The following is a 19,129-nucleotide window of genomic DNA, read 5'->3' on the forward strand; positions in this document are numbered from 1 at the left end:
CCTATAATCAATTCCATAGGTACAATGTTCAATGGTATAGAACTCCATTGCATACACAAAGACTGATACTATTTCTATTGCAAAGAGGAGCCCAAGAATTTTCATTAAATATCGGTGGAGTACTTGATGCATCCATAGAAGGTTTTGCTACGGTAATATTTTCTAAAATATTTTAAAGCAATCACATACATATGGATATAATAAAACAGCATGTTTAATTGCAGTTAGTAAAGACTGCGATATCTTATTTTACTGTCATGCATTCTGTACAAAATAAACATTAATTTATTATTATTATAATAAAAATATACAGTGCTGGACAAAAGTATTAGTACAGCACATTGCTATTGTAAAATAAAGTAAGTATTTTTTTCCAAGAAAATAGCAACTGTTTATTTCTGTAAAAAAAAATTAATTTCATATTTGATAATACAATAATAAAAATTGTCATAAATAAATGTAGAAAAGAAAAATAATTTACTATTTTCTGTAATTTATTAAAAAATTACTTAAATAGTATAAAGAATGGACATCAAGACTTTTCCGTGCTTTTTCTTATTTAATAAAAAAACTGAATGTGTTATTAAAGATACAATGTGTTATTAACATAAATACACAATATGAATTTTACTTCAAATTACATTGCATCTTCTGATTTCTGAAATGTAGAATTTATCTATTTTTCAAACTTAAAAATAACATTCCACACATACACAGGAAAATACTAGCAAAAACTTTGGTCACAAATTGACAGCAAATTCAATTAGATTCCTATTGCAGCTCCGCAGCCATTTATGGTATGTCTGCATTAAGCTTGGAATTTGTTGATAAAACCTGCTGTTAGCAGCAGAAATCGAGCAAGATCTTGCGCGTAATATTTCCCATGTGCATTTATTATGTACAGACATTTATATAAATGTTTACATTTACATAAATTGACTTTTCATTGATAAATAACACACGGAATAAAAGTAAATAATGTGGAATGGGTTTATTATAATAATATAAATTAGAGACTTATATTCTCGATTGACAAAGTACTATAATTTATGTCGCCCTTTTTATTTCAAAGTATAGTCATTTAAAACTGAGTGTATCTTAACTTTTATCCAATTAGAATAATTGTATTTGAAATGTAAGTTACATAAAGTGCATTATCACCATTTTGAGTCAATGTTAAATTCTTTTATCCACAGAATAATAAGATGAATTATTTAATGTATTGAAAATACATAGTTACTTCTTTTCAAAAAAGGATGTAATTGCAAATTGCACAATTTTTTTTAACAACTATGTATTTCCGTTACTCTAATATTGATTTGTCTTATTATGCAGAAAAGTATTAAGATCATTTATAAAAAAATTAATAATTTACGAAATATTTCATATCAATTCGCAAGAATAAAATATCTCGTAAACCATTAATTTTTCGATATTTCTATTTAATACTTCTATATACAGAATTATTAGAAAAATCATATTTTACTATTATTTGTGGTCCGTATAACCATATAACTTTGTTCGAAACATTCGTATCTTTTGTATTTTTTAAGATATTTCGATATGAATGTTAAAATGGAACACTCTACATATATACTTTGTGAATCATTAAGGTTGGAAAATTATTTTTTTATAAAATCTTATTTATCATCTTCTAACATATCTTGACAAATTATACTATATATCTAATAATCTACTTAATGGCTGTCAAGATACTTGATTACTGCAACGACAGTGACTTTCACTATATAAAGTAATTAAAATGAATTATCATTTAAATGTCCTCTTATGCTCAATAGTTTTATTTCAGATTGTTCTTTTGTCAACCTTACTGATGGGAGTCGGTACAAGTAAGTTAGATACTTATCATATGTAAGAGAACTGTCCCAAAAGAATCCAAACTCTGCGTATCTTTACCGTTGATTATCCTTTCTTTCTGTTGAAGAAAATAGGCATTCGTAGTATTTAAAGGAGATCTTGAGGAGTACCTCTACCAAGCGACACGACTTAACAGTTCAGTAAGCAGTTATGAATAGTGTATGAGCGACAAAAATTTTGAGCGCCGTAGATCTGGGAATGAGTTGCATGTGTATATAATTCGTTATATGAGTGCTCAGGCAAGATTAAAAGAATTTTCAAGCTGAAGTTGCCGAAGACATCTTGGAATCCATCGAAAATCCTCAAGTTGCTCAAGAGTTGCTCAAAAAGGTTATTAGAGATAAGACATGAATTTATGGCTACGACCCTCGGACGCGACAGAATTTTTGATGCTCACACAACTGCGTACCGTTGCTGACTGAACCGCTTGGGTTGTGCCGCTTGGTGGGAATACTCCCCTAGAGATCTTCAAGCATAGTGGAAGGGATAACATCCCTTCAACCATAGCCTCAAGGGAGAGTCTGGCAAACGTTCGCTTGACGTGTGACAAACTGATTACTTCATCCTTGTTTTTTACTGAACGTTAAACAAGAATGACATGAAAATTTTGTCATATAAAGGCTGCATCAAAACTTGAACATTATTTTGTCAAACACTTCCTTGAGAGTTTCCCCTAAATACTGAGGGCAGTTTTCATAGTGTCAGGTCTTATATTCAAGAATCGTCTTAAGTACAGTTTTAAGTTCACAAACCAATTATAGGCTTAAGAAGATACAAACCAATCATAGATGATCGATTCTTATTTCAAAATCGTCTTAAAACGATCTTGAAATAAGAACAGATTATGAATATCATCTTTGAAAGTTTGTTTTTTACAATGGAAAGAGACAGGATACCTAAGGACAAAGATATACACAAAGAGCGGGTATTTTTGGGACAGTGTAAAAAAAAAAATAAAGTAGAAAGAAAAATACTATTACATTTTTTACAATAAAATTCTATTTTATTGTTAAAAAAATTTTATAACATAATGTACATAAAATTATTGTACAACGTTATATTAAAAATTTAAATGATATCTTTATGCTTTTTAGTGTTTGCACTTGGTGCATCATTTAGTATTTTATCTTGCTTTGGTGGAATATAAATGATGTTGATATATCATTGAATACGTCTGAATTCCTCATTTAATTATTATATTGGAGCACTTTAGTCAGTCAAGAGAAATATTCTATTGCATTTATTCAATGTTATACTAAATACAATTTAAAATTAATTGTTCATTTGAACTACAATAACATGACAATCCATATAACAAGAATATGAATAATTAAAATACAATATAAAAATCTTCATAATGGATGTCCTAATCCGGTTATGTATAATTGTGAGCCTTATTCAATATATCGTGTAAAAATCGTGTAAAAATAGATGTTTCGTTATTCGGAAAGGACTTGAAATTGTAAATACATTACTCTGCTTAATAGACATCAGCGGTTATCTTATTAAAGAAATCTTGGATGCAGTCGTAATATTTAAAACTAAAAACGCTTGAGCTAACAAATGATCTATTTTTGAGTATTATCTATAAACAAAATTTAAAAAACTGCATAAGTGATAATTTATAAAATACAAATAAGTCGCAAGCTAAAATAGTTATTACATACGTAAAACTTTTTACACCAAAATCCAGAAATGGTTATAAAATTAAAATTAATTAACAAATTTGTATATCTGATATTAATAAGTTATAAAAGGTAATAATTGATATTCAAAATTGTATAAATAAAAACATCTTTAAACCAAAACATACATTAATAGAAAATCGATAATTCTCATAAAATTTGCTTTTCAATATTTTCAGTTAGCATCTAAAAGTTATATCCTCAAATATATAAGACCACTGGCATGTGCGTTCATAATCGTTATATATATGTTTTTATGCAAATATTTCGAAGAGAATATAATAGTCACATAATCGACATTGCGTAAAAGAAACATTTTTATAAGAGAAAATGTACGTTTTTTGTAAGCTCATGCAACAATAGATGTATATATAAAAGTTTTAATGTATTTTATATTAAAGTTTATATGAGTTGAAACTAATTAATAAAAAATTCATGTTTTAAAATAGCGATCTGTGCTGTTTAGAACAAAAGTTCGTATCACTATGATCTTCAAAGTCCAAGTACCTGTAAATTTTATTTTCGTTAAAAATAAACAAAATTTAAACTTAAATAAAGAGTTTTAAAGCTTAAACGTACTACCGATATTTAAAATTAATTCTTTGAATCTTTTTTGTAACAGGAATGATATCTTTTTTTGAATATGTAACGGAGTACTTCAGTACGACTAAACATTGTACCTACAGAATTAAATGTTAATATTAGGTTAGAACAAAAGTTCGTGCTACTTCGTTTATATTATGTCTATGTATTTTTAAATTTTTTAAATAAAAGGCTCTACTTTTAAAAGGCTTCTATGTCTTTTGAATTTCTGTAAGTTTATATGTAGAAAATTATAAGATGGACAAAATAGGAAATTTTCTCTCTTTGAATTTGTCTCGTTTTGTGGATTTATTTGTATAAAAAAAAACTTGCAAATATTTTCGACTTTTTAATGTAAAAGCTTAAAATTTTCCTTACAAAATCGTTTTTTTTTTAATGTTTCGAAGATTTTTGTTATTGAGATATCGCGGATTAAATAAAAAGATTTAAAAAATAATAATTTATACAACAAATAATAATTTATTAAATTTATTTCTGCGCTTTACAACCGCGTGCGATTCGTGTATTTGTTTTTTAAAAAAATTATTTATCATGCAAGTTTGAAATTAGAGTAAAGAAAAAGAGTATTTTGATTTTAATTGCTCATAACTCCGTTAAGAATCAGCGACTGCAATTCAAAAAACAGATTCCTAAAGCTGAAGTTTTGTTCTATCAAATAATATATATAATCGTCAATTTTATTTAAAAAATTTAAAAATACATAGACATAATATAAACGAAGTAGCACGAACTTTTGTTCTAACCTAATATTAACATTTAATTCCGTTGGTTCAATGTTTAGTCGTACAGAAGTACTCCGTTACATATTCAAAAAAAGATATTATTCCTGTTACAAAAAAGATTCAAAGAATTAATTTTAAATATCGGTAGTACGTTTAATGCATCTTTGGAAGATATCGCTACCGTAATATTTTGTAATAATATATTATAATATGTATATTTTAGCAACACCACTTTAAATACATATGGATGAAAAAAGAATATTTATAATTGCAGCTAATGGAAATTTTAATATCTTATTTCACCGTCATATATTCTTTGCGGTAACGAAACAAATATTAATTTAATATTATTATTATAGTGATCATGGAGATGTAGTTATTATATTGATATTATTCACACTTAGAAAATAGATAGATTTTATTATAATGATATGTATATATGAGTAATTATTTTTACTAAAAAGGGCAAATTAAAGCTATTCAAATAAAAAAAAATGTTATTAGGTGTACAACTTTGCCGCTTTGCTTTTCCTATAGATGGCTTTAGCGGTAAGTGGTGGTCGAAATAAATAGATCATAGACGTCATACAATAAACTTGAGCATTTGTTAACATAATCCCATAGAAACATTAGTCGATTTGTGTCTGCATCATAAAGTTATTCTCGATTGAACATGTCAGTTTACGAGCCAAATTCTCGTCATTTGCGGGAGGTTTTAATTTTTTGCTTCAATATGAAGAAATCTGCGGCTGAGGCTCATTGAATGCTCTCAAATACTTATAGCGAGGCCGCTATTAATGAAAGAACGTATCGTGAGTGGTTTCAACGCTTCAAGAACGGTGATTTTGACGTTCAAGGTCATGCTCTGTATTTGGTTGGATCAATTCGGCGTAGTATATTATGAACTGTTAAAACCGACTGAAACAATCACAGGCGCTCGGTATTGAACGCAATTGATGCGTTTGAGCCGAGCATTGAAAGACAAACAGCTGCAATACAACGAGAGACACGATAAAGTGATTTTGCAGCATGACAATGCTCGATCCCATGTTGCGAAAGTGGTCAAGACATACTTGGAAACGTTGAAATGGGAAGTCCTACCCCACCGTATTCTCCAGACGTTGCTCCCTCTGACTATCACTTGTTTCGATCAATGGCACACGGCTGACCAGCACTTCTTTATGAAGAAGTAAAAAATTGGAATTAGAAATCATTAAACAACTTTTTAGATAAAAACAAGCTATTCTTTATATATCTTTAAGCAAGCTATTTTAATATAAAATTTAAATATGATTAATGTAAATATTATCTATATTCATATTTAGCAATTTTAAACATTTCATAAGTATACTGTAATACATAAAGAACGATGTACCAATCGTTGTTATTGTAATTATCCCGATACAAATTGATGTGCAATACGATTAAATAAAAATATTTTTCTTGATCGATGAAATATTTCGTCGTAATGAAATAATCGAAATATTCAAATTCGTCGATAAATCAACGACAGCCATATTCCATCAAAATTGAGTGATAATATTAATAGATAATTGCGCAAAATTCAACTATTAAAAAGCAATAAAAAGGAATTATTTAAATTCTTTAGAACGTAATTTTTTTAAATTGTTTTATGTATGTACACAATATTCTCTGTGTATTAATAAGTATTTTTTTATTTTATTCGATTTATAAACTTGCTATTCAACACAAATGCATCTGAAAATATATGGATATGAAATATCATGGGTGACTGAAAAGCGATCTCTGCCTCTATTGTGCATGCTCAGACACATCCGTCTCCAATGTTTTTAGATTCGATTAATTCACCTATTCCTATTTATCTATTGGCTCCTGGAGTTTTCTCTTCAGAGCTTCGATTCGTGCGCTGATTATGAGGTAATATAAACGCAAAACTTAATAAAATATTTCTTACCTGTAATTAAAACTGTAAAACGTTTCACAATACAATCACATTTATTTATAGCGATTCCATTTTTGTCCTTTAATTCATTACATATATTCAAGCTGTACCCATAAATCCTTTATCTATCATTTTGTACATTATTTTTGTATATACCAAAGATATATTTTAATAAAAACAAAATTTTGATAAAAAAATTTATTAACAAAAAAATGTATCCTATTTGATAGATACTTTGTATCAACTCACCTTCGATGTTAAAATAGAATACATTATACTTTATTATAAAAATAATGAAGAATAATATGGAAGACACAATTTTTGTGATAAGGTCCGAAGTACATTTTAATGTTAGAAATACTGTCAGATGCAAGTATTAGGTGTACAACTTTGCTTCCGCCGTTTTCTTATAGATGCTTTATCTTCTTATAGATGCTTTAGCGGTAAGTGGTGGTCGAAATAAATAGATCATAGACGTCATACAATAAACTTGGGCATCTGTCAACATAACCCCATAGAAACATTAGTCGATTTGTGTCTGCATCATAAAGTTATTCTCGATTGAAAATGTCAATTTACGAGCCAAATTCTCGTTCATTTGCGGATTTAATTTTTTGCTTCAATATGAAGAAATCTGCGGCTGAGGCTCATTGAATGCTCTCAAATACTTATGGTGAGGCCGCTATTAGTGAAAGAACGTGTCGTGAGTGGTTTCAACGCTTCAAGAACGGTGATTTTGACGTCGAAGACCGGCATAGCGATGGAAGAGAGAAGGTTTTCGAAGATGCAGAATTGGAGGCATTACTTGAGCAAGACTCGTGTCAAAATCAAGAAGAATTGGCACGATCATTGGGAGTGACTCAACAAGCCATTTCAAAACACTTCAAAGCCATGGGAATGATTCAGAAGCAAGGAAATTGGGTGCCGTACGAATTGAAGCCGAGAGATGTTGAACGGCGTTTGTTTGCTTGTGAACAGCTGCTTGAAAGGCAAAGACGGAAGGGATTTCTGCATCGCATTGTGACTGGGGACGAAAAATGGGTTCATTACGATAATCCCAAGCGCAGAAAATCATGGGGAGTTCCCGGCCATGCTTCCACGTCGACGACCGAATATTCACGGCTCCAAGGTCATGCTCTGTATTTGGTGGGACCAGCTCGGCGTAGTGTATTATGAACTGTTAAAACCGATTGAAACAATCACAGGCGATCGGTATCGAACGCAATTGATGCGTTTGAGCCGAGCATTGAAAGACAAACGGCCGCAATACAACGAGAGACACGATAAAGTGATTTTGCAGCATGACAATGCTCGACCCCATGTTGCGAAAGTGATCAAGACATACTTGGAAACGTTGAAATGGGAAGTCCTACCCCACCCGACGTATTCTCCAGACGTTGCTGCCTCTGAGTATCACTTGTTTCGATCAATGGCACACGGCCTGGCTGACCAGCACTTCCGGTCTTATGAAGAAGTAAAAAATTGGATCGATTCGTGGATAGCCTCAAAGGATGACCAGTTTTTTCGACGCGGGATTCGTACGCTACCCGAAAGATGAGAGAAAGTAATAGCCAGTGATGGACAATACTTTGAATCATAAATGTATAACCAGTTTTTTACAATAAAGCCTCGAATTTCGGAAAAAAACGGCGGAAGCAAAGTTGTACACCTAATACTTCAAATTTATGCAATCCATCAATTCAATATCATTGTATAAAATTATATAGAGACGTCTCTTTTACTTTCGTTGTCTCAATTTTTTATCTCAGAAGCCTCATTTACACTTTTGTCACTCGCTCCATAAATTTAATTTATTTTTACCAAGCTTTTAATATTTTTGCATGCAGAAGACCATTAACTCATTAAATTATTATTCTTAACTAATTTATTTAGTAATCAACATTTATATATAATATTTATATAATCAACGTTTATATTTATATAAATATTTAAATTAAAAAAAGTTCATTATATGTATATAATAAATATTATATAATAAATATATAATAAGTATATAATAAATATAAAATCAAATATACATAAAAAATTAAAAAAATAAAAAGAAAAAGATATTGTCAGAGTATACGGTTTAATAGTAGATGACAAGATAGCTGACATATTATTATACAATATTTAACACATTTGCTAAAAATATTAATCACGTAAATCAATTTTAAAAATTAATAGTGCTACGTATTGATATATAAAATGTAATTTTCATTTTTATATTAGGAACTTTACTAGATGTTCAGCATCAAATAGATTAAAATTAAAGACATCTCTCTCAAAGACTAATTGTATGTGTACTTTGTGAATGCGTAGACTAGAATGAAGTTGTAGCATTGAAAAGGAAGAAATGCGCCTGCGTAGTTTTTCTTCAAGTTATTCAGTTTCATGAGAAAGATACATCTGGCGAATTATCTTTAGCGTTAAATCGATCGCATAAATATTTAGAAAGAAATTGAATTAAACGCATTTGGATCTTATTAAACTTATTAAACTTAAACTTTTATTACATAATTAGGCACAATTTACGGAAATTGCGTTAAAATTTAGAAAAATAAAGATATAATACAGAATATTCAATTGAATGACAGACAAAAAGAAGACATTCGTTGATTTTTTCTACTTTCATAGTAATATTTTGAAGCTAACAGATAATGACACATTTAGAATATAACAATCTCAATAGAATTCTATTGCTTGCTGTCGGTTTATGGCCATACCAACAATCTAAATTTACCCGATTTCAATGTATTTTCTTGTATACTCTTCTGTGGACGGGTCTTATATTTCAAGTAAAGCTAGAGTATAGAAACATTTGACAGGAAAATTGTTAAATGCGCATCAGTTAACTAAATTATATATTATCGATAAATGTTAAGTTTAGTCGTCTTCACATCCAATCTTGATGAAATCCGGCTTATTCGACGCGTCTTTACATAAAAAAAAAGCATGAATCTGGCAGTAAAAAGTGTAATATTATAACAAAATTATAAAATAAATAAAAAATGAATAATACAGGTTAAAATTTAATAACTTACATTTTGTTTTGTGCTTGTCAACAGCATTTTAAAAGGGTCAGGTACAAATTGATGTTAATTTTTTTCATCAATTTATCTAATAATAATGTGTTTTATTCTAAATTTAGTGTTTTTATAAGAAAATATTATTATATTTTACATTTAATGTACATACATATTTACAATAAAATTATTATAATGATGAAATCGATATTTTTCAGGTACGATTTAAGAGACCGGTTGCTTAAATCGTACCTTTTGCAGCATGCTAAAAGATTTATAGAATTGATTTGTTATTGATGTAAATATATAATAATACGTGTTTGAAACATCAAGCTGCATTTTTCAATGTTCATTTATATACAAATTAGTTATCAAATGGAGAAATAGAAAATATAATAAGAAATAACTTAAGTAGTACACGTTCGACAACTCTCCATAATAATCATATTTTTTATAAACAAAACTATATTTTTATTATAAGTAAAACTATATATATTTTTATAGCTGACACCATTAATAACATTTAAACGTACTTTGAATGCTATCATCAAAGTGCTGTCTTCCGTATCTTTCTATATAATGTTTATAATACAGTATAGCGTATTTTGTCCCAAGATTAAAGTTGTAAGTTGAAATCTTACACAATAGTCATCAAATAGAATTAATCTGTCTATCAAATAAATTTTTATAGCAAACCTATTTGTTTGTATATGTTTATATAAAGATAAAAAAGAAATTAATATATAAGAAATTAATAAAATGATAGGTAAAGAATTTATTGATGCAGCTTGAGTACATACATAATAAATTAAAGGATAACAATGAAATTATTATTGTATACAAATATAGTTACATTGCTAAACGTTACACGGTTATACTTACAGGTAAGACGATATCTGATTCATTTTGCGTGGAATCACACATTTTCAGTTTAGTATCTAATTATAAACATTGTAAACTGTCGAGACAAAAACAATCGATTTTAGCATACAATTTCATCATATTTTCGTACGCTTGTATATATACGACTTATTACTTGCGTAAATTAAAGCATATGAGATGTGCATTTGTGATGAATAGCAAATATGTTAATAATCGAATAAAATAAAAAAATAGCTACTAATTTTATAATGAAATATTCTATAAACAATTCCATAATAAAACATATAAACAAAATAAGATAATCCAATCAATTATCCATTAATTTTGCAGTAAAATTCTATTTTAATAAAATTAAAAATTATTTTATAATGCATGCATATATGAAGTGATTTTAGATATTACGAATTTTAATGATAAATTTTTTTGCATTTTAGCATTTGGAATTTGTGCATTACTTATTATTATATATCAAATTTGGTATATAGCTAAAGTTGATGTGTCGATGAATACATCCCAATCATATCATATATTCTGTACTACTGTGATAGAGTACTTTGTTGATCAAGAAAAGTATTTCTATTGGATTCTGTTACATATGTACACAGTAATATGTACTGGATCGATTATAATGTTGGGAATAGGTACAATGCTCATTACATATATTGAGCATATTTGTGGAATATTAAAAATTGCTAGGTACAAATAGATCTAAGAGCATAATAATTTTAATTGTTATATAAAATTTAGGTAAAACTCTTGTTTAGAATAGGGGAGACCAGGGCATAAGAGGCAAATTGGCATTGCGTTCTGTTTATGTATTTATGATAAAGGAAACAATTATGTATTTATGATAAAGGAAAAATTATCGCAAAATATTTTTTTTATAATAGTTATAATTAAATAAATATAAATTTTATAATAGTAATCTTATTATAGATTCTTTTCTAAGTTTCATTTAAATCAAACAAGTATTACAATAGAAAAAGAAAAGTCTGATTCAAGAGCAAATAAGTAAATTTTTAGCAATTCATAATTTCGTATTAATGTTATGTAATCTTTCGAAAAGGACATAATATGAAATTATTAATTGCTCAAAATATGTTTGCGAAAGCAAATCTAAGATGTATTAATTAAAAGAAAAATGTTTGTTAGTGTACAATACTTTATTTTGAATAACAATTATAATTTATTATATAATAAAAATAATTAAAATTAGACGTGCGTGTGCAGGAATGTGATGCGTTAGCTCATATCATAAGAAAAGTTTAGGTTAGGTTAAGTTAGGTGTACCGCACGTGTGAATATTTAATTACAACTTAACTATAACAAAATGCTTTATATTTAATATTTTTTATTAAATAAGATATAATGAAAATAATTTACACTTATTTTTCTGTAACAACATTTTGCTATTTGATCATTGCAAAATAACTTTGAAAGATACAATTTATATTGAAAAGGATGTATCTATTATGTAATGTTTATTTCTATTATATTTCTATTATGCTTGTGTTTAATATAGAGTTTATTATATATAGAAGTACAATTTATACTGTGATATGTACCAATAATTTACCTCACATATCGGGGCAAGTTAACTACAATGCAGCATATCCATATTTCATTTATTGGAAAGAAACTATACAGTTTATAGAACTATTACTGGTATGAAAATGTAAAGAAAGCTTGTCGCTATCATATTAATATATCTTAATCATAATAATTAATGATTTAAAAAATCTAATGTTGAAACTGTGAAAACTGTACTAACGAGACCCGGACTCTTCTATTTCGAATCAATCACTTTACAATATGTTGTCAAACTCATGATCCCGAATATCATATAAAAGATTCTAGCTGTTATTTAAAAACTGATTAAAAAAGTTGATAATATGAAGATTTAATTTCATAATTTGAATTTTACAATTAACTTAAAAATATCACATTATTCACATTATCCTTATTGATATCATTTAATGAACATATTACATTGGAGTGGTGAACAATGTACATTTACTGTAAAATTTACAATATAAAAATGATAACTGCTCAAGAGACTGTGCTGTAGAATTTCGTCACTTTTATTTTCGTCGTTACAATTCTGCGAATTGCGTTATACAACAGTTTGTGCTGCAATACGCTAGAGATACTGTAGAGAAAACTTCCAATTTCTTTGGCTTATATAGAAGAGGAGACTTCGCTCTTCCTGCATCTCCACTAACAAATAAATATAACATAATTCAAATCGTATTTTTCATTAAAAACTTGATGTCATTATATTTCCAAAATCCAACTTCTGCTTATAAAACGAAATAATGTCTACAATTGTACAGTGCCACACATATACTGTTAGCACACATTTAGTCACATCTTATTTCTTAAATACATATGGTGTCAAAAAAACTATGTTCTATTTATAAAACTTTTTTGTTAATAATTTTTTAACGAGCGAAGGCTTTTGATTGTTCTGATTGTTACTTAGCAGAATATCTTTGACAACATGTATAAAAGGTAAAGTAATCGATGCGGATTGACTAGACAAGAGCTTTACTAAAATTTATCTTTATATAGTACACATTTATCTTTATATAGTTACATTAAAAGAAGTTAGTGTGGAAATGTTTTAGCAAAAAAATGTTGTATTACTCAATAAATGGTTATAAAAAAGAAACACATTTGCAGCTATCGTATTGAACATGCAGTAAATATTGATATTTCACGAAATTACGATAAACAAAAAATTTTAATGATCAAAGGTATAATTTCTGCCGTAGACATTCATCGTCAAGCTATGAAGTATGTATCTGCGTTTTTTATATCGTGTGATACATTTACTAATATTCACTAATATTTTTATTTTTAAGAATGACGAAGTATTTCATGACCACATTCGAAATAATGATATCTTGTTTCACGGGATGTGTAGTAATTTGTTTTAGTTTTAATTTGCATCAAGTAAGTTCATGGTTTTATATAATAATATATGGAGGTTGCAATGAAATTGTTACTAATATCTTTTTCTTACTAATACCGAAATTTTTATAAATATACGTATATTTAAAAGCAACAAATCAATACCATATATAAATCTTAAAAGCCGCTAAATAATTGTATTATAAAATGATGAATTCAAAACTATATATTTATAAATGCCATAACAAGAAAAATAACGTAAATCATAATCAAACATATTCGATTAAAAAGTATAATAACATTGTAGATATATATCATTAATGCAAATTTTTAGAACGTTTGTTTTATTAAGGACATCATAAATCAATTGCACATCACATTTGGCGACAGTTTGCGCACAAAAATTATTAACTACAGCTCGATTGCCAATAACATGCATTTTTTGAGGACTAATAAAAATTTCAGGAATTTAAGTCACATTTGCCTACATATATTTTTGTCTATAATATATGTGGGCAAACTGTATGTGATTTCGTTTTTGAAATTTTTATTTGTGCGCAAAAGAACATATAAGCAATCGAAGAGTAAAAAAATCTTAGTTGTAAAATTGAGTAAAATTTGCACGTTATAGATTGATAATTAAAACATAAATACATATGTAGAAGATTGATATTTACTATGTAATATAAAATTTTTCTTAGTTTTTCCAGATAGTATCATCTGAAAACAATAAAACAAATGTCAGCGAATCTTTATTATCATTTATATTTGCGTCTATATGCATCATACATATGTTTATAGCCAATTATATCGGACAGAATATAATCGACCACAATAATCATGTATTTATTACTGCGTAAGAGAAACATTTATGTATAGTAATATATGCGATTATTGCTTTTTGCATTTGTTATAACAAACAGAAATTGATCTGCTGCATTTAAATTAGAACATATAATTAATTAAGAATTACAATCATAAGCGATTTGCTATCTGTATATTCAATTCTGTAGGTACAACGTTCAGTGGTATAAAACCCCATTATATATACAGAGAATGATACTATTTTTATTGCAAAGAAAAGCCAAAAAATTTTCATTAAATATTGGTGGAATATTTGATGCATCCATGGAGGGTTTTGCAACGGTAATATAATATTTTGGGGGATATTTTAATATACATTTACGTACTGATATAATAAAAATATATTTATAATTGCAGCTAATAAAGGCTTCCGTATCTTATTTTACAGTCATGCATTCTATACAATGACAAAATAAATATTTATTACTATTTATTACTATTATTACTATTATAATGAAAATATAGTTAAAGTCATTTTTTCAAGATTAAGATACAGATAGATATTTCCCTGTATTACAAAATAAAATTAAAGTTATTTAAATTAAAATAGTGATACTGTTTTCTTTCTGCATATTTGCATATCGTGAAATTTTTGAACTTCACATAGAAGACGTACACCCATAAATTACTTCCTCTCCTACATTCAGTTTTTTTATGCTGTTTGTTATTCGTACGCAATACTACAATACAAAGCGAGATTCATTTTGCAATAACTACCAATGTTTTATAATTTAATACAGCGTACACATCAAGTAAGATAACTATTCATTTTACAGAAAAATCGAGATTAATATTATTTCATACATGCAGTAAAACACATACAGTATACATAGAACAATTTTAGATACTAAGAATTTAAATAACAAATACTTTTTACTCCTTTTTAGTATTTGGAATTTGTAGAATGTTTATTGTTATAATATTAAATTTGATCATTTATAGTTGATGTCAATACAACGAACACGTCTCAATCATATTATTTACTCATTATGACAGAATACCTTGTTGATTAAGAAAAGTATTTCTATTGGATGCTGTTATATATCATTATTATGTATTGGGTCGATTATAATGTTGGATAGATACATTGCTCATTATATACATATTTGTGAAATATTAAAAATTGCTAGGTATGAACATAGATAAAGGAGCATAATAATATTTTAACTGTTATATAAAATTAATAATTAATAAATAAAAAAACGCATTTGCAGCTATCGCATTGAACATGCAGTTGATATTCCATGAAATATTACAATAAAAAATAAAATTTTGACCGAAGGTATAATATGTGTCGTAGACATTCATCATCAAGATTTGAAGTATATATCTATTTTTTTTACATCGTGTGATATATTTACTAATATTCACAAATTTTTTTATTTTTAAGAATGACGAAGCATTTCATAATTGCATTCAAAATAATGATAACTTGTTTCATGGAATATGTAGTAGTTTGTTTTAGTTGAAATTATTATTTATTACTAATACTGTAATTTTTATAAATATACGTTTATCTGACTGCAACAAATCAGTACTACATATAAATCTTAAACATTAAATAATATATAAATGAATACAAAACTATATTCGATAACAGTACCGATTAGAGAACTTAGTTCCAGTGGCCTTGACCTTGACGTATGTTGTCAAGATCATGACTCTGATTGACTTCCAACAGCCGTAATTCGTTATTATTTGTTAAAAAATTATTAATTATCAAAGTTAGTATTTATTTCCCTATTTAACATGAAGAATCAGATAATTTTAGATAGGGAGATAAGTATGAGAAAGAAATATAACTTTCCACGCGAAGTAATTTTCACTTCACCTCCCCTCTTGACAAGAGGAGAAAAGTCACCTTATTAAGGGAGCAAGTGAACTGAAAGCCGCTTCGCGTGGAAAGTCAAATGTCCCTTGGCAGAAGGGAAATGGGAGGAAATTCCCTTCGCATGGAAAGTCATTATGTAAGCAAGAAAGGATATAGAATAGTTTTAATAGAATAGTTTTAATATTGTACGTAGCAGAAATAAGATAAAATGATTGAACAAAACAATATTGTTTCGTTTTCAAAAGAATATGTAAAATTGCATATTATAAATTATATACTTTTTCTTAATTGCAATTAGATTTGACAATATAAGACAATATAAGATTTATAACAAACAAATATTTTTATAACAAATACATCGAAAGAAATTTAGTATCATGTATACATACAAATTGTATTAAAAAAATTGAAAAATCATTTTTTCATAAAATCTCTCAAAAAATTTATTATCTTCTAATGGATTTTATTTTGTGTGGATTTTATTTTGATGGAATAATCTATTTAATAATTATCAATATTTCCACAATGATAGTGACTCTCACTGTATTGTACAAAGCAATTAATCTTTACGTCAATGCATGAGGACACGAATATTCACTTATTAAGTTTTAAATAAAAAAAAATTTTATATTGTATTTCGATTTGCGCTTCAAAAATTTTATCTCTTAAGCAAGAAACAGTTTTGCACAGACTTTATTTCATTTTCATTTTTAGCGAAAATCTTCTAAAATACGGTAATAAAAAGGTGAAAAGTTATGCATTGGCAGAAAGGTTAAAGCAAATGTACCAATCATCAATAAGGAAGAATAATAAATCTCTTAATATAGATAAAAGTCAATATTTATAATTTATTCTTATTTCAAAATCATTTTAAGACGTTGATATTATGTAATATTATATTAAGACGTTGACTCTGATTGATTTATAATATTATAACCAGAGTTGGAAACGTTACCTTAAAAAAATAATGCCTTAATTATAATTACTTTTGTTAAAAATAATTTGTTGTTTATTAGTTGTTTTAAAAAGTAACATGTTATCGTTATTGTTACTTAAAAAAATGATGAATCGTTACTTTTTCGTTACTTTTCAGGTTGAGTTTAGGTTTCATACGATATTGATAAAGTTAAGTTCATTTGACACGTTTTTGCACAAAAATACGACCAAATCTGGAAACAATCGTCAGGAGCTAAAATCAACAATTATGGAATTTAAATTAAATATTAAATGATTATTTACATTAGGATCCCCCTCCCCCTATCAATGATCTTGACTTTGACATATGTTGTGAAGGTCATGATCCTGAGTAACCTCCAACAAGTTTTAGCCGTCGTTCATTATTCATTAAAAAGTTATTCATTAAAATTATAAAAAGACTATTTAAATATTGTTTCATTTCTACTTGATAAAGAAATTTTCTGTTTCAAAATATATTTTACAATTTTCCACGCAAAGCGAGTTCCACCCCACCTACTACCTGTCATAAAGAGCGTATGACTTTTTATACTTTCATCTTCTCTTCTTCTTTATCAAGAGAGATTCTCTTCATTTAGGTACCTTGCTTCGCGTAAAAAGTCGAATGCTTCTTAGTGGAGAGAAAGTGGGATGGAACTCGCTTCGTGTGGAAAGTCGTATTCTTTAATCGATTCATTCCATACTTCTCTGCTTGCCTAGAGTTATCTGACACTTTTCATAAAAAAGGGAAAAATTACTAACTTTGACAGTTAATAACTTTGACAATTAATAAAAAATAACAAGCGACGGCTAAAACTTGCTGGAGGTTACTCAAAGTCTTAACCTTGACATATATCGAACATATATCGAAGTCAAAATCATTGAAGGGAGGGAGAATCCCATACGGGAGATCATGATCACTGGATAGAAATATATATATATATAGGTGTAAATATTAGAATAATGGTTGCTGACTGAATAGCTTGGGTTATGCCGCTTGGTGGAGATACTCCCCTAGAGACCTTCAAGCATAGTAGAAGGGATAACATCCCTTCAACCATAGCTTCAAGGGAGAGTCTGACAAATGTTCGCATGACAATGTATGGTAAAATGATCACTTCATCCTTGTTATTTACTGAATGTTAAACAAGAATGACATGAAAATTTTGTCATATAATGGCTGCATCAATCAAAATTTGAATATTGTTTTGTCAAACCCTCCCTTGAGGGTTTCCCCTAAATACTGAGGGCAGTTTTCATAATGTCAGATCTTATATTCAAGAATCGTTTTAAGTACAGTCTTAAAAAGTCACAAACCAATCATAGGCTTCAGAAGTTACAAACCAATCATAGATCGATTCTTATTTCAAAATCGTCTTAAGTAGTGTCTTAAGATGATCTTGAAATAAGAACAGATTGTGAATATCATCCTTGAAAGTTTGTTTTTTAAAATGGAAAGAGACAGGATGCCTAAGGACAAAGATGTACACAAAGAGCGGGTATTTTTGGGACAGTTTTAGTATATTTGCTGGCAAAGTGTAAAAAAAAAAAATAAAGTAGAAAGAAAAATACAATTACATTTTTTACAATAAAATTCTATTTGTTAAAAAAATTTTATAACATAATGTATATAAAATTATTGTACAACGTTATACTAAAAATTTAAATGATATCTTTATGCTTTTTAGTGTTTGCACTTGGTGCATTATTTAGTATTTTATCTTGCTTTGGTGGAATATAGATGATGTTGATATATTATTGAATACGTCTTTCCGCATTTAATTATTATATTGGAGCACTTTATCAGTCAAGAGAAATATTATTATTTGATTTTATTGCATTTATTC

General features: G+C 27.7%; 1 protein-coding gene across 1 annotated transcript; it reads left to right on the forward strand.

The window, feature by feature from the left end:
- Window positions 1–11,222: 11,222 nt before the first annotated feature.
- LOC108692141 lies at window positions 11,223–16,184 on the forward strand. The gene is made up of 4 exons (XM_018200293.1): window positions 11,223–11,416; window positions 13,403–13,516; window positions 13,585–13,675; window positions 16,098–16,184. The coding sequence occupies exons 1-4, from the start codon at window positions 11,223–11,225 to the stop codon at window positions 16,182–16,184; spliced, it is 486 nt and encodes a 161-aa protein (XP_018055782.1).
- The last annotated feature ends 2,945 nt before the right edge of the window (window positions 16,185–19,129 follow it).

The sequence above is a fragment of the Atta colombica genome, unplaced genomic scaffold, assembly GCF_001594045.1.
Source record: "Atta colombica isolate Treedump-2 unplaced genomic scaffold, Acol1.0 scaffold62, whole genome shotgun sequence".
Taxonomy (NCBI): domain Eukaryota; kingdom Metazoa; phylum Arthropoda; class Insecta; order Hymenoptera; family Formicidae; genus Atta; species Atta colombica.

What these genes read in the sequence shown, in the direction of transcription:
- LOC108692141 (XM_018200293.1), top strand. Translation starts at nt 11,223, where the DNA reads ATGAATACATCCCAATCATATCATATATTCTGTACTACTGTGATAGAG. An exon ending in ATTCATCGTCAAGCTATGAA is followed by an intron (nt 13,517 to 13,584) that starts GTATGTATCTGC and finishes TTTATTTTTAAG; the next exon opens with AATGACGAAGTATTTCATGA. An exon ending in TTAGTTTTAATTTGCATCAA is followed by an intron (nt 13,676 to 16,097) that starts GTAAGTTCATGG and finishes ATTCGATAACAG; the next exon opens with TACCGATTAGAGAACTTAGT.